At 33.2% G+C, this 17,751-nt stretch overlaps 1 protein-coding gene across 1 annotated transcript in view; it reads right to left on the minus strand.

The window, feature by feature from the left end:
• Positions 1–17,751, minus strand: part of sturkopf (lipid droplet associated hydrolase sturkopf) — a 68,134-nt gene that overhangs the window by 17,302 nt on the left and 33,081 nt on the right. Inside the window, exon 4 of the mRNA XM_035376436.2 lies at positions 13,401–13,555. Within this exon, the coding sequence (XP_035232327.1) occupies positions 13,401–13,555 (155 nt within the window). The remainder of the gene's footprint in view (positions 1–13,400; positions 13,556–17,751) is intronic.

The raw sequence follows: 17,751 nt of genomic DNA on the forward strand, positions 1-17,751 counted from the left end.
TATTTTCTAACCCAGTTTCAGGCTGAATTATTTGTAAAATTAATTACTTGAAGTTATTTGTTAACAAAGATGGTCGCAAAATCACGCTAATAATATTTCTAACTGTTGTAATTTATAATGCAACAAGTTCATGTGATTTATAATATAATTTATTTATAATTTTTTCAGCAGTATTGAAATTAATAGCAGATACTGATAATGTTATACATTTAAATTACAATGATTTAGATTGCCATAGCCTTCTTCACTCATGCTTTTATGCTACATTCCTAATATTTCATAATGGCATACATGTAAGTTTAACTCATTCATTACTTTTTTAATTTATTCTTTAAAAATATTGCAAAAATTTTCACTTTAGCATATCTTTTTACAAATCCCTCTAATAAGGAAAGAAATTAACTTGGTTTCGGTGATTGATACCTCGCTGCAAATTATATGTAACATTTTTCCAAAAGCATAGAGTTTATATGGATATCAATAAATTAAGGATTATTTCTCCTTATTTTCTTAACATGTTTATTCCAGAATTTTCTTTTCACACTGCAGCACTTAACTTTATGAGTTTTCTATAATCATTCAATTTCTCTAGCCATGACAACTTTGCATACCTTCTGACAAGTAGTTATATTTTTAACCACTATATTTTAATTCCTGTTGACTATCAGTACATTATTCATTTGTTTCACAAGTGCAAATTTTATTTTATACGCAAATTTAGGTAAAATAGCATTAAAACTTCAGGTCCTGATTGATTGCTTGTTTTAGATTGAATGAAATTAAGCTTAATGTTACTGTTAATTAGCTTGTTAGTAATTTAATTATCATTTCTAATTAATTATACGTTCAGATATTTTCAAGTCTTCAAACTTTTGCATCCCAATTTTTAATTTTTGGTAAAAAAAATAAACTTTTATTTATTGAGAGGCCTGATTGATTATATTAACTTGCAGTATTGTTTATCTAATTCCTTTCTTCTAGATAAATTTTAGAAAAAACTTCTTAGCATAATAATTTAAATTTATTTACAATTTATACGTCAGTGTTCCAAATGCATAGTAATGTTGTTATAATAGATTTCATGCTAAGCTCTTTTTAAATTTAACTAAATTTAATTTCTGCAAACATTTAAATGATTACTTTAATTAACAAGAAATATTTTTAGCACATTTTAACACACTTTGATATGGAATAATTTTTTGCACGCTAGTGAACTCTATTAAATTTTCCAGTCTAGTTCAGCCATCTTGACTATTATTAATGTAATTTATTAAAAATATAATTTGTATGCTTTATAATTATTTAACTTATGATATTATTATAATAAATGAAAGATGTTTGTAATGTTAATATGTATGTTTACCAATACCTTTTATTTTATTTGTTAGCTCTCGCATTTATTACTGTTATTCAAGTAATTAACCTGCTTGTTAGATATTTTTTACTTGTTCTTGTGATATGTCATTCCATTCCTTTATTTTATTTATTTTTTTTTTCCCTCTTGCCTACAATTGGCTTCGAAAAGTTAAATTGTAAACCTGTAGGCAGCAGTGGGAAGAAATTTTGATTGGCACAGTTGGACTATAGCTCGACCCAGGGGGGGATTTTCATTAGCGCAGTTGGAGTACACCCTCTTCCACATGTTTACGCAATCAGAATCAACAGCTGCTGGTATTCGGAGAATAAAGAACTAAATAAAGGAAAAGAAAGAGACTTACTAATCTGGGGTGTTTCTGATTCTAATTTTCAACAGACTGCGTTAAATTTCCGGAATAGAATCAATCTTCGCTTAGGTTGGGTAGACCGCAAAAACTTTTAGTCCTTTTCAATCTAGATTGGACAGTGACAAAAAAAAAAAAAAAAAAAAAATCCGCTGCTTCAATATTAGAGATTTTGCAGAGAAAGGCAAGAACCTCTCAACCTCCTTACTGTATAATGTACTAATAAAAACTTTATCAGGTTTTTCATTACAAAATATACGCTTATCATTTTCAATAATTCATTAATGGTAAAAGATGCTAGAGTTTCTCTTATGAGAAAAATGATGAAAATAGATATAACATGCAATTATATGTTAGAAAAGAATTCCTTCTGTGGCCATTATAAAGTCCATTACATTTCAGGTACATTACAATATTTTACATATTGCATGTTCTATATGTAAGTGTAACCCAATGGCTTTCAAGCACATGGTCATGGCAAGACAGATCTCGAAAATAGTAAATGTCAACAGTAAAAATAAATTTAAAAGAAAAAAATATTTTTTGAATACCAGTAACTGACAAAAACATAAACAATGTTTCAAATGATGTTGAAGATGACAGACAGTGAAAGATACGTGTCAATGATGGGACAGGAATTCTGTAGATGTTTTATATCTGACTTTAAGCTTTTAGACAACTGGTAATTCTTCCTTTTTATAATGTGAATAATAAAATGTGAACCTATTTGAGAAATAAAGTTTTCTATTTTAATACCAACACACAAACCTTCAGTATAATGCTAGTTTTAAAGGAGAAGAATAAAATATTTAAGAAGCTACAAGGCTTAGATTTACGGCAACTTGGTTATAAAATAACAGCCCAACATGGGGCTCGAATGATGTACGTTCAGAGAAAAACCAGTGTTTAACCCTTTGAAGGGCACTGATATTTAATATATACAGGTTGTTTGTTGATTTTTTAACCTTGGAAATAATGCTAATTTCTCTACACCAAAATCTGTAATCGTAAGTTTCTAGTGTTTCCTTTTGATTCTAAATGATAGCACCACCCTATGAATGCTCAATATTTTGCAGTTATGAAATTAACATACCTTGTTCCAAGGTATCCTGTTTGAAGATTGATAAATTCTATTGGAGGGGAAGGAAAAATTCAAAATCTGTAAATATATGATGTACACATGCTGAACCTTTTTTATTTACTGCCTTTCAATCAAAACTGATAATTAAAAGAAGATTACGTATACATTTTTAATACAGGTATATAATATTGTTGCGTGCGTACAGGTTCGTTACGAAATGAATGCACAAGTCCGATGAAAAATGAACAAAAATTTATTATTATCACAACAAAAATGCTTAAATTTTCTCAAATTATCATGCAGTATTACAATATCTCACAGTAGTTATCTTTTAACTACTCAAATATCCAATAGAACGTAATTCAAAACAGCTAAAGAACGCTAATCCGCGAATTCGCTACAATCAACAACAGTAGTTTTCTAAACAACAACAAACTAAGCAACTACTACGAACTGAGATGTTTTCCTCCTTTTATAAAATTTTAAAATCACGCGCTAGAATTTTCCAGTACTTTCTCGAAATGAAAAAGAGTTATTTATTTATTTAATGCACGCGCTCTTGTATTTTCAATTTTCCGGCTTAGCTTTCTTTTAATATTCGTCACGCGCTGCACTGCGCGAGAAATAAAACCATTTAATTTATAATTGAACTAACATTTGCTTTTTAAATACCAAATTCGTAACACTGCCCCCTTCCCAAGGACTGCACGTCCCGGGCAGTACAATTCCTGGATAGGAAGCTAAACTTACAACTGTGGCATAAATGCAACTGAGGCATAAACATTACATTACAATATCAAACAACATGAACAATAAATGCAATAACTAACTTGAACAAATCAAATGCTATCAAATACTAAATATAAAACAAATACTAAATACAAATCAAATACTAAATACAAATCAAATCAAATACACATTTAAAAACAAAAAGGACCATGGTCTTATACTATTTACAATTATTTACATTATGTACTATGGCCATAGTAATAAGCTAACCTGTCGTAAGAGTTCGAAGACTCACGGATCCGAACCATGACATCATTTAGCCTGTTTAGGATTGTGTGCGAACCATCCCAAGGTGACTGTAAATCAGGCCTGACTCCTTTTCGTCGAATCGGGTTCCACAACCACACCTTGTCTCCTTCGTTGGATCTATGTCCAGCAGCTCTCGTGTTGTATCTGGTCTTCACTTTCTCCGTCGCCAAGTTCACTCGCTTTCGTGCGGAACGGTGCATCACTTCAAAACGGGCCTTGACATCTTGGATGTGTTCCTCAGGCGATGAAGGCGCATCCGTACGGCGATGAAACAGGCGGTCACAAGGCAGACGAAGGTCTCGACCGAAGAGCATCTGAGATGGAGAATAGCTGGTAGTCTGGTGTTTCTTTTCGACCCTAGCATGATTTCGGCTGTTTCTCGAGCTGGTTCTTTTGGACAAAGCATCGGCATTTCCAGGTGAGGATCCCTTCTTAGGATGGATAGTTATGTCTTCAGATCCTGAAAGCAGTTTGTTGTTTTTCAAGTCTAAGGAAAAATTGTATTTCCTTAAAAAGTCCAATCCGAGTATGCATGGATCTGTAATATCCGCCACATATGCCGTGTGATGGTAGGCGGCACTTCTAAACGTGATGTTTACGTTTAACTTCCCAGTTATGTCGATCTTGTCACCAGACGCAGTCTGAAGGGTAACACAGGATGGCGTCCAAATAAGTTTATCTTTAAACTGTTCAGCTAAATCTTTCCTAATGATGGTAACATTAGCTCCTGTGTCAATGATCATTCTGCAAGGAACTCCATCGATATTCCCATTGATGGACAGTCCGTTATTGTTGCCACTCACTGTATAAATTTTAAGAGCTTTAAAACAAGGTTTTTCACTATCTGGCAACCTCCGTTCCTCGATATGGTCACTAATTTGTTTACTGCGTTGTTGCTGGGAAATGGTCTTATTTTCCGTACCTCGGGGTGTTCTGCAGTTTCTTCGTATGTGGCCTTCAACTCCGCAGTTCCAGCACTTGAGAATTAGTTTCTTTTCACTTCTGTTCCGTCTCAAGCCACTGACTTGTCTGGTAAAATCATCTGCTTTATATTCCGTACCCTGGGGAGTTCTGCAATTCCGTCTTAGGTGACCTTCACTACCACATCTCCAACACCTTAGAGCCACTTTCTTCTCGCTCCTACTCCGTATCAAATCTTCGACTTGTCTGGCTAAATCATCTAAACGAGCCATCAGTTGATCCACTGGCTCATGGACTCGCACAGCTCTAACTGGGTAGCGATCTCTACTAGTTGCTTGCTGGGCTGCCTCGAACTTCATGGCGTACAACAGAGCGCTTTTTAAATCTTTTACATCCGCCATTCGTAGAGCTTTCTGTATTTCAGTATCTCGGATGCCGTCGATAAAGTATTGCAAGGACAGGATTTCCCTTGTTTCTGTCAGGCATTCCGAAAAGGCGAGATGGAACAGCCTTTCAACATCCGCGGCGAGCTCCTGAAGTGTTTCGGTAGGCTTCTGTTGACGAGATTTTAATTGGAGCCTGCTGTAGTCTTTTAAACACTACTCCCCAAAGCGCAACTCCAAGGCGCCGGACAGAGCTTCGAAATCTAACCTTTTGTTCTCGGGAAGAGTCTGAAGGATATCCGCTGCGTCGGCTCTTAGAGAAGCGGCGAGATGACAGGCCTTAGCTTGGGAATCCCATCCATTCGCATCCGCCACGATAGAAAATTGTGTCTTATACACCTGCCAGGAGGTCTTCCCATCATATGTGGATAGCTTCAGAGGTGGACGAGCAGGCATTGGTAAGAATTTAAAATCATCACTCCTGCTCCCTGCCGACGCTACGAATTTCTTTAAAGTATCCATTTCTTTGGCAACTGCAGAAACTCTCTCATCAATTTGTTCTTTTACAGAAGAAACTCTTTCTTCTATTTCTTCTTTCACCGAAGAAACTCTTTCTTCAATATGTCCAACTTTATTTTCAACTGCGTCAATTCTGCCTTCCATAGCTTCAAATTTATTTTCTATTATGCAAGTAATTTCTCTTTTCATTTCTTCTTGACCAGCTTGAACGGCTTTCATTTCGTCCTTAACGGATTCCTGGCCCAATTTCATTTCTTCCTTAACGGATTCCTGGCCCAATTTCATTTCTTCCTTAAATGATGCTTGGCCAGCTTCCATCTTTTCTTGGAATGCAGCAAAAGCACTAATGAGCTGTCTCAATTGTTCTTCCATCGCTCTTGTTATTGGCATTCAAATCCCACTTTTGACACCAAAAATTGTTGCGTGCGTACGGGTTCGTTATGAAATGAATGCACAAGTCCGATGAAAAATGAACAAAAATTTATTATTATCACAACAAAAATGCTTAAATTTTCTCAAATTATCATGCAGTATTACAATATCTCACAGTAGTTATCTTTTAACTACTCAAATATCCAATAGAACGTAATTCAAAACAGCTAAAGAACGCTAATCCGCGAATTCGCTACAATCAACAACAGTAGTTTTCTAAACAACAACAAACTAAGCAACTACTACGAACTGAGATGTTTCCCTCCTTTTATAAAATTTTAAAATCACGCGCTAGAATTTTCCAGTACTTTCTCGAAATGAAAAAGAGTTATTTATTTATTTAATGCACGCGCTCTTGTATTTTCAATTTTCCGGCTTAGCTTTCTTTTAATATTCGTCACGCGCTGCACTGCGCGAGAAATAAAACCATTTAATTTATAATTGAACTAACATTTGCTTTTTAAATACCAAATTCGTAACAATATATACTAGCGCCCCTACTGAGGGTACCTTGCCAAAAGATGGCAGCACCAGGCTTCTCCTTTTCTACTGTGTGAGATGACAGCATTCCTTTACATTATACAGTCAAAAGTCGTTAATCCGGACTCGTCGGGACTTCGGCGATTCCAGATTATCGATTTTTCCAGATTATAGATCATCAGTTTAAATCTGGTAAGATGGCATGCAGAAATTATAAAATTAAAAATATGAAACCGTAATTTATGAAATAAAGAACAATTATGACCTAAAGAGTATCAAAATTTACAAAAAGAGAAAGCTTAATATTTATTTGTTTACTTTATTAAACATTTCCTTGTTTAAGTTGCTTCATTTCATGTGATAATACTTTCTCTTTAATTCTATTAAACAGACATAATTTCTTGTTTAGTTACAAAGTTACGCTGTTCAAGTCCTATAATTGCTGTGTTGAGAACACCGACTAATTTGTCAATCGAAATTTTTTCTTTTTCAATAACCTCTGTGTCAATTTCTTCACTATCAGAAGCAAATTATAATGACGAGGAACTTGATTTAAATCATATCAAAGACGGAGTACATCGAGATGAAATACTAAATTTAGTAAGGAATTATAAGCCAAATAAAATAAAAACATCTGCCCTGAAGATAAGGATAGTGCTGACAGATCAACTTCCAATTCATTGTGCGCCGCGTCATTTCCCTCCCGCAGAGCAGCGTGAAATTGATAAACATATTTCGAAATGATTAGATAATCAAAGGATATGCCTTTATCCATTTTTTGCAGCAATTCCACTTTCTGTTTAATGGACTTCGAAACATACTTTCGCTTTGTAGATCCTTTACATATTAGTAAATATATATCGGAAATTCTATTTGACATAATCGAAAGTTCAAGCTTACTTTTATAAAATTGCTCTAACAGTCTGCAAAAAAGTAATAAGCCGAATCCAAATCGAAGATTAAGGAACAATGCAATCTGCAACATTAACTGAATTAGATAATTTTAGCTTAGCTTATACCGTTCGTTATACATTAAACGAGCATGTGTAAACTTATTATGCGCATGCGCACACGCATATTCGCAGCTGTAAAGGTCTTATGCGCATGCGTAACCGCCTATGCGTCAACCCGACGCATGCGCAGAAAGTTCGTAGCTTTGAGGTCTGGAAATATGGGAAATGGAAGTGCACTTAAGGTCCATCTCTTAGCGTAATCACAAAAACTACTGATTTGAAAGCATGCTTTTATTCTTATCGTCTTTGTTAATTTCAGATGAAAGACTTGGGAACGCAAGAGAAATTTAGGTTTAGGTTACAAATAGGTTTCTTTTAAATAAATTTCACAGTTGGTGAAATGAGGGAAAATATTTCTAAGGACTGTTTTAGATACAAACTAGAATTTATCCAAAAGTTGAAAAGAAGCCCCTAGGAGGCCAAAGGAGTTGAAAATCAAAATAAGAGTTTTGAGGTGTATAAAATAATACAGTTGCTTAACAGCATTTCTTCCTGAACAAAAATATGTATTACAACCTATATTTACAAAAAATAAAAAAGGGGTCCTTACTGTCTTCGATAATCTAAAGTGTGTGCATGGGGAGAGGATTCTTGGTATCATAGCATGAACCATGGTTTTTTTACACATTATCTAAAGCATAAAATATGACTTCAAAAATGCAACATACTTTCTCATCTGAGTCCTAGTATTTTATTTTTAAATTTTTTTTTTAAATTTCGGCTGTGATTTCTCCTTGTAATATTATACTAGTTCAGTTGCAGCATGATACGATTTACACATGCAGTGTCATATTTGCTAATTTTTTTTATAAAATAATAATATCGAATTTAAATCAAGTTAAAAAACTTTTTACCCATATCTTACATAAGTATGCTTAGCTGGGTTGCAACACCAAAGTGCATAAAAACATAAATTTTATTTTTAAAATTTTAAATTTCTACTGAAATTTAAAAGTTTTTGTCTCCAGACTTACATAACTATATTCAAGCACCCATCTCTACAGATGCACATCAAAAGTACGCAAAATTAATTTAAAAACAAAAATCAACAATTGACAACTACCTGGGAAAAAAAATGTCTTAGAGGGGCGCCAGTATAAAATGTATACAGGTTCTCAAAATTTAGGATTTCGCTCTAGATTTTTTTAAGTCTCAATTTTGTGTCCTTAGGGTCCATAAGTTATACTTCATGCAAAATTTTACCACAATTTAAATTATTTTACATACCGCCCCTCAAAGGGTTAAGACTCCTACAGTGAAAATTCTACATCATTTCTGAGTTTCAGAAAAAACTGCAGAAACTTTCAATTCTGTTAAAGTTTTATAAATGTCCTATTTAGCAAATTTCCGAAATGACAATTGTAAGCTTTTAAATACAAAACAGTGTACTCAAGTAAATCACTTATTGCAAGAATTCAAGAGTTGCTTTGAATCGGGGGAAGACCCAACCCCATATTGCGAATATCATATTAATGCCAGAAACACTCTACCAATTGCGGAACTTCCTCAGAGAATAAGTCCTGCAAAAAAGATAATTGTTGAAAAAAGAAATAGATCTCTTCTGCCTAAAGATCTAATCGAAGAATGCAAACCTTCATATGCCCGTCCTGTTATATTGGTGCCTAAACCAAATGGTGGCATAAGACTTTGCTCCGACTATTGCAAACTAAATGATATTACCACTAAACCACTACTACTGCAGACATGTACCCTTTATCACGCATGGATCTTCTCCTAAAAACGAAATCCATGGACCACTAGTCAAACAAAAAAGTGATGCATGAAAGAAATAGAATCATTCTGATTCTATGAGGTTGGATGAATCTTCTCAATTCAATGAAGTTTTCAAGGATCATCCATATTCCATGCCACTTTCACAGAATCATCATGATTCTGTGCAGTTTGGTGGAGAGTGCAATTTGGTAGAGAATTAAAAACAACAGACCATATCAATCATGATCTAAGAGCATTAATTGATAATGATAACTTAATGGCTGAGATAACCCCATATCTCAAACAATTTGCTCATTTAACTGCAGAGATTAAAGATCACATCAAACAGAAGCAAGACAATTTAAGCAAAAAATATATCATGATCATCAACAACAAAAGGCTAAATTCATGCCCAAATGTGAAGGATCTTATTTAGTGATTGCCAATCGTTCGCCACAAAGTATAACACTGCTGACCCAACTAAGCCAGATGAAGTCCTTGAGACTTACCATAGCTCAGCCTTATATGCTTATGAACTACCAATTTCAAACAGTGGGATCATAGCACATCTCTGAAGACAAAGCAGACCAATAAAAATATAATAATCTCTTTGCCGAGATGTCATGCGAGCCAGAGGGGGAGTATGTAACTCAATGGCATGCTTGAATATTTGTGTTCAAGCATATGGTCACAGCGAGAAACAATTCAGAAAATGGTAACTAGAAATAGTAAGAAAAAGTTTAAAAGAAAAAAAAAAGGTAAGAATAATAGTAACTGACAAAAACATATAAGGATGAACAACCTTTTAAAAGATGTTGAAGAGGCCACCCAGATGGTATAATGGTTGGTCAAGCCACTGCAATATCGAAGGGCCTGGTTTTGAATCCAAGAGAGCGCATGGATGTTTGTAAATGTACAGTGTTTTGGGGAGCACTCTATATAACAGTGAGCTGAAAATCCTCTCGAAAGGCTGGTGTTAGGGAAAGAGAAGTGGGTGACCCTTGGACCCGTCCCTCTGGGAAGCTCTCCATCAAAATTGGGGCAATAAGTGAAGTAGTACTGTCACCTGTAATGGTGCACAAGGCTCTTGCCAACGATAGGCTCAATCTTGCTCTCCTTGCCGTGCTAAATTTTGTGGGCTTGTTCTGATGTTACTGTCACGCAAGTGAGATAAATCACAATAACAACATAGATGTTAAAGAGGACAGACAAAGAAATATGTGTATAAATGATGGGACAGGAGTTCTGTGGATGTTTTATCTCTCACTTTAAGCTTCTACATAACTGGTAACTATTTCTTTTTATAATGTAAATAATAAAATGTGAATGCATTTTAACAATAAAGTTTTCTATTATGATACCAATACACATACCTTCAATGTAATTTTAGTTTAAAAGAGAAGAATAAAACATTTAAGAAGCTAACAATGCTTAGATTTATGACATTATAGTCATAATACAGTTAAAAGTCATTAATCTGGACTCGTTGTCAGGACTACATATTAGTAAATATATATCGGAAATTCTGTTTGATGTAATCGAAAGTTCAAGCTTACTTTTATAAAATTGCTCAGCAGTCTGCAAAAAATAATAAGCCGGATCCAATTCGAAGATTAAGGAAACTGAATTAGATAATTGTAGCTTAGCTTATACTGTCCGTTATACATTAAACGCGCATGCGTAGATGTATTATGCGCTTGCCCACAAGCATATTCGCAGCCGTAAAGGTCTTACGCGCACCCGTAAACGGATAAGCGCATTCCGGATTATGGGTGTCCGAATTAACGACTTTTGACTGTAGTAACTTTGGGTATATTTCTATATGCTGTTTATTTGAATTAAATTACCTAAAAACTGTATCAAGTAAAATAAAGAATATAAATTTATATTGAATTACTTGTTTTTGTGTATGTGTACAGTAATCATCTATTTCTCATCAAGGCTAAAATATGCCAATTCCAGTTTCTCACCATGGACATTATGATTGACAAGTACTGGTAATATTATTTAAGAACAAAAAATAATCGGTTTATTACAGAAATTAGAGATATATTGATCAAAAATCGAAATTCTTATATCTGTTCATAAAATTTCAGAAAACCATTCAAAATTTGAGAAAAATAACTCCAGAAATTCACATTACTAAGTTACTACTTTATTTATAATACATGAACTGAAAAGCAAGAGCAACAGTTTTTTTAATATTCATATGAAAATATGTAAATATAAACATGTTAGCCAATCATTTCTTTTCATTCCTTAACCCATTAACTGCCAAAACTACAAGGAATGTTTCTTTTCTCATGAAAATAATAAAAAATATTAAATTAAGCATTTATAACATAAATTTACATTTAAAATTAAAAAAATGCTCTTACCTGTGGAAAAAGCGAGTGTTACGTCAGCGCAATAAGACTACGGATGTTGAGAGAGTAGGATTGTACTTGTGTGATGTTTCTTTTGAGTGGAGCGCAGGATTACTTTTTAGCTGTATAACGTTTTATAAATCTACAAATCACTTTACTTGTAATTAATTTAATATTAAAATATACATTGTATTTCTTTTACAAATACATATTATTTCATTTGAAAGATTCAAGCCTGAAAAGCTTGATTACAATCATGATGTAAAGCTGCATTACATACTTTGCATCTATAAACAGTCTGGCTATGGTACTCTTTACAACACTTTTGCTATCAACGGACTTTACGATAAAATGCCTACTATCTCCATGCAATGGTTTTTGAATGCTGAATTTACTAGGTCTTCCTAATGCTGATCTATTTCTGGCTACTTCTACACTCTCAATAGGAGTTTGCAAAAGGAATAATGCATTCTCGCATCTGAAATCTAAAAGAGACTTTATATTTCCAGTAGTAAAGAGTGGTGATATTTAGTAAATACGGTCTCACCTCATATAATTTATCAGTATTCTCAATTTGACTATTGTCAAATGCAAATTCTGCTTCATATTCCTGTAATGCAAACGTAATATCAATTCTCGTACAACAGGAACAGAAATGTCCTTATCCAAATACCAATACATTTTTTCTTGTGGTAAAGAATGATATCCTGTAAGTAAAAATATTCCAATAAATCTTCTCATATAGGCTTCAGACGCAATAAATTCTAGGCCTTTTTTTTTTTTTTTTTTTCTTCTGAGCGTATATATTTTTCTGTTCAACAAGAAGGAGTAAATGTCTAAACCAAAAAGAAAATCGAAAATCTGTGCACTAGTTTTACCTTGTGTTTTGTTTTTTGTAATTTCTCTTCTATCTCTTTCTTCATGTTCTTCCTGAGATATAACTAACAGTTCCTTTTTTATCCACTTCAAGATTTCAGTCTTATTAACATTAATTATCATCATCTGTTTTTTCATCAAAAAATCTTTGAAGGGCTTCTTCTACTGTAAGATACCTCGTTCTAGGCATTTTTAAACAACCAGAACGTGAACCAGAACATCAAAAGGAATGAGTGAAAAAGGAGATAGACTACCCGTTTCCTGCTGACGCTGTGTCAACGCAACAACTGTTTTCCCTCCCTTCCCACAAATGTAAACATCTGACTGATGTAATGTTCTGATAAACGGTGACTTTGACTAAAAATAGATCACTCATAAAGATGGCGATTCTTTCGTTAAATATTTTCAGCAAAAATACCCGGTCGAAAATTTTGCTTAAATTTTGAGATTAATTATTATAAACAAAATGACTGTTGAAGGCAAATATTTTTTACAGAAATAATCTTCATAATATTCCCTACACAAAATCATCTGCTGGTGTAAAATATCTTAGGTAGTTATATTTATATACGCATTTATTTTGACCGTTGCGTCAACACAACACCAGCGGCTAATGGGTTAATATACATATTTTAACTAGTCTTCATTTTTTTCTATCGTTTCTTTTCGTCTTAATATTAACTTTCACCTATATGTAATAAAATGAAATAATAGTACCATAACTAAAAATATTCTAACACATTTTCTCTAGCAATATACTTGAAGATAAGGAACTTAATTCATAAAAGTGTTTATATTTGATAATTTTACTTGTTAGCAGTTTTTCACTTATTACAAAATGAAGTGTTATATCAAACCTGCAAATGAGGTAATCTTTTCAAAAGCTCAAGAACAATATAGCAGCCAATGGAATGTCCAATAAGAATCAGTCTTCGATCCCGAGGTACAAATGTATTGATAAATGCCATCTTGTGATGAATTTGCCCTTCCAAAGAATATAGGTTTTCATTTCCTATTAAAAATATCAATTATCAATTTTCATTAAAAAATACTGCTTAATTTTATAGTTAAATAAAAATGCACTATATTTGTACTATAAAACTGTAATAAAATCTTTAAATATAAAGAAATGCATCATTTTACATTACTAAGTAGTTTTGAAAAGTATAGCTAATACTAATATTTTGATAAATTATCTTACTATATTGAGGCTTTAATAATATAATAAGTAATAGAAGGAATTTAAAGTATAATCAGTAACAGATGTGATAGCAGAAGTATTTTAAAAACTATAAACAAACACTAAGTTCAAAAGAAGAAAATCCTTAAAATTTTAGTTAATGGACATTCAATATGAATCAAGACACTCAGATAATTAATACTGAATTTAAAAAATTTTGGTTTTAGTAATTAAGGCTATAACTTCAGCATATTTCTCGCAAGCTCTTCAGTTCTTCAAGCTAATTTATGTAAGTTATATGATAATGGTATGAATTTGCAGCTACAATTAATTAAATACTCAATTTGCTGAATTTTTTACATTAATTTTCTCTGTATTCAAAGGTTTTTTATAAGATTACAAATGACAGTTACACAGACAATGCAATGTCAGGACTGATTAAGGAAAAGAAAATATTTATAGCCTATATATGCTTACTTCTGAGGAGCATTATATTTTGAAAGCTTAAATCATTACTTCCAAATACAGTTATTACAAATGAAAGAAGCATTTTTCTCTCCAGTATAAGAGCATATTCAGCAGCGTTCATTTTACCTCAGAATGCTCACTAGTGAGAATTCTTACCCCTACATGAGCCAAAATGCAGTCCTAAATCACAACAATACTAAAATAATGGCAATTCTGATTATTCACATCCCCAGTGAAAAGCCACAGAAAATAATGATAAGATAATGCATCAAGTCACCAAAAATTATTTATACAGCAACACATGTATGCAAATAATACACATGTTTGAGTATGCATGAATAAGCACTTTTAAAATTCAACAATAATTTTTTGGATTAGTATTGCTTTCTTACATTAAGTGTATTTATTTTTGTTGTAACAAACTGTAATGGAACTATGGAGCTTGCCCTCTTTCATTTTCATTATGCTAGAGTGAAGCTGAATATTCAACTTTCTTGGGAAACCATGTTTGTGGTGGTGTATAATGCAAAATTTAAGCAATTCAGATTTTTTTTAGTGAAAATAGATTGCTTTGTATATGGGAAGAACAACGACACAAATAAATTAAAGAAGAATTTTTCTAAAAAAGCAAATGTTTTATTTTTTAATTAATGTACAAAAAACATCAACATTAGATGCATAATTGAAACAGACATAAAAATACCCAAATAGTTCTCTTCGAAGTCATCAACAAGGTCACAAATGTTCTTGAAAGTTCACAAAAGAGTTTGAGGTGGGGATATGGATACTCTTGGTGGGGATATGGATACTCGAAACATACTAAAATATTCTGCCCTTTGAACAATACATTTAAAAATGAATATCCTATTGTTTCAGCAATATACCTTTGTTCAGCAAAAAAGGGACTATTGCTTCCCCCTTCCTGATACCCTTATACTATTAATCTACTGGTCATTCTTTATAATTACTTGCCTACTGTATATGTTGGTTGGCTTTTTGATTTATTAATAAAATATTTTGAACCTTTTTTGTGTGTGTGTGTGTTAGCAATTTGCAATCAGCATAAAACCAGAAACACAACTGCCTTGCTGTTACTTCTCAGATTGTTGCAAATATCTTTCAGGCTCACCTGAATTGATATTGTGATATAGTTCTTTTTTTCATTGATTTTACAAACTGTTAACCCTTCGGTTACTAAATTATGCAATTCTTTCTTCCCAAATACGAGCCATATCTGTCGGTTGAGACAGAAATACATGGCACCTGTTTTCTCTCTATATGCTTTGGTTAAGTGTCGCTATCTCTGAATGATAAAAATAAAGACTTTTTTTTAAAGAAAAATGTTATGTCACAAATTTTAATTCTGCTTATGTTATTTATTTAATCACTAAGTATTTTTTGTTGCAAAGAGGCAGTCAATATTTATACTTTAGCAGTGAAAATAGTTGTATTTATTTTTTGATAAATAGACTTCCTAACATAGACAGAGAGCGATTTTTTTTTAACATCTTGCTAAGCGGGCATCTTAGTGTTTCCCAATTGATTGTGAATAGCATTTACAATAACGGCAGTTGTTGTATAATAATAATTCTCTGCACTGCTAAAACAACAAAGGTTTTGGTTACTGGGTAGTAAAGGAAGATTTAATTGGCGTCTTAGCTTCACTTTTCTCTTTGCAAATGCTGAAAGTGTTGAATAAATGGGTTCTTTTGAGCAGAGTGGCATCTGTAAAATTTTATTTTAAGGGCAGCAGTAAATTTATCTCTTATTGCACTTCTCTGTTTGTTAGCTGGGTTTGAATTTTGTTTCTCACGCATTTTGGGTGACTGGTGCAGCATCCCTGTTTGTATTTGTTGAATGTAGTCAAGTATTAAAAACAAAGAAAAAAAAGAGATAAGTCTTCTGGTTTGTGAGCATTAAGTTTATGTGCAATTTTCAGCCTGTAGAATTTGGAGGGTGGAGAACTCGAGATTTCTTCAAGGATTGTACGGGAGTTGATGTAATTTTTTTTTTTTTAGTTTTAGAGTTTGGTCTGAAAAAGAGTTTCTGAGACCAGCTCATCTTGCTGTGGACTTGCCTATGCAAGTGGGTGGGGCTACATTACTTTTCTACCGATAGTGCAGAACCTGTGCTGCTTCACTGCAGGCTTTAACTGGCTAGGGGGATGTGGCGACACACTGCCTTTCTGTGGCAACCCTAAAGAATTCATCTGTCACGAAGATCACGTGCCCAGATGCATCATTACGTCTACGTCTCCTTTTCTGTTTGATAGTTAATTGCATTTAAGATTTTGTAAAATTAGAAATGGCGTGAAAATAAATGTTGGTGTTTTTAAAAAGTGTCGGCTCAGATTTTCGAACTTATGATTTACTTATTAAGCAACAAATTTGGTGAGCCTGCCAGGATGAATGTCGCAGGGTCACATATCAATTTCGACACTTGATAATTTACAAAAATAAGAGAAGTTCCTAGGTGCAAACATGGATGATTTAGAAACACTAAAACAGAAGCGGAAAGCAATTAGGAGTGTATTTATGAAAACAGCTAATAAGTTAGATGAACTGATACGATCAGATTCTCCGGATTTGGACGATTTAGAAATTTATTTAGATCAAATTTCAGAGAAGTATAAAACTTTACGAAAAACAGATGACTCTTTTTTGGAACTTCTACAGAAAAAAGGCTGTACTGAAGAAGAATACGAAAGAGAATTTAGTGCAGCTGAAGAATATTACGATAAATTATCTACGTTGAAAGTAAAAGCCAACAGGAAAAAGGATAAGTGTTCACAGCCTTCTACTGATTCAACGTATAGCGGTTCTTCATCCGGAATAGTTAAGGCCGCAAAACAGAAATTGCCGGAGATCGAACTGGTGAAGTTCGATGGAGACTCCGGAAAGTGGTTGACATTTTGGACGAGGTTTAGTAAAATACATGAAGATACTCGCCTCGACAAGAAAGACAAGTTTCATTATCTACTACAATCTACGAAACCTGAGACTGGGCCTAGAGCAATAGTGGAGAGTTTTCCTGCTACGGAAGAAAATTACGAAAAAGCCGTGGAGTATCTCAAAGAATGATTTGGAAATGAAAATGTTTTAATTCAAATTTAAGTTAGAGAGCTATTAAAACTGGTAATCAATGACAAACAAAAGATAGACTTATTAACTCTTTATGACAAGTTGCAAACTCAACTACGCGCATTGGAAACACTCGGTTTAACTAAAGATAAATTTGCAGTTGTTTTATTTCCTTTACTGGTATCGGCACTTCCTGCTGATTTAATACAAATTTGGGAAAGACAAGGAGGTATGTCTCCTGAAACAACAGGTAAGAGTGATTTGGAGTCATTAATTGATTTTCTAAAAAGGGAAGTAGAAACTGAATTTAGAGTTAAACTTACCCGTGATGTTTTGGGTTCTGATAAAGTAAGTAATAAGAAAAATAAGTTTTTTGACACAAAACCTGTTGTTCCAACTGCATGTGAACTAATTAATGCAAATAGTAGTAATAGTAGTAAGTGTAATGTAAATTTTCAAAAGTATAAAAAGTCTCATACT

The sequence above is a fragment of the Stegodyphus dumicola genome, chromosome 9 (genome assembly GCF_044657685.1).
Source record: "Stegodyphus dumicola isolate Sdum_Otavi_A_Nest chromosome 9, ASM4465768v1".
Lineage (NCBI taxonomy): Eukaryota > Metazoa > Arthropoda > Arachnida > Araneae > Eresidae > Stegodyphus > Stegodyphus dumicola.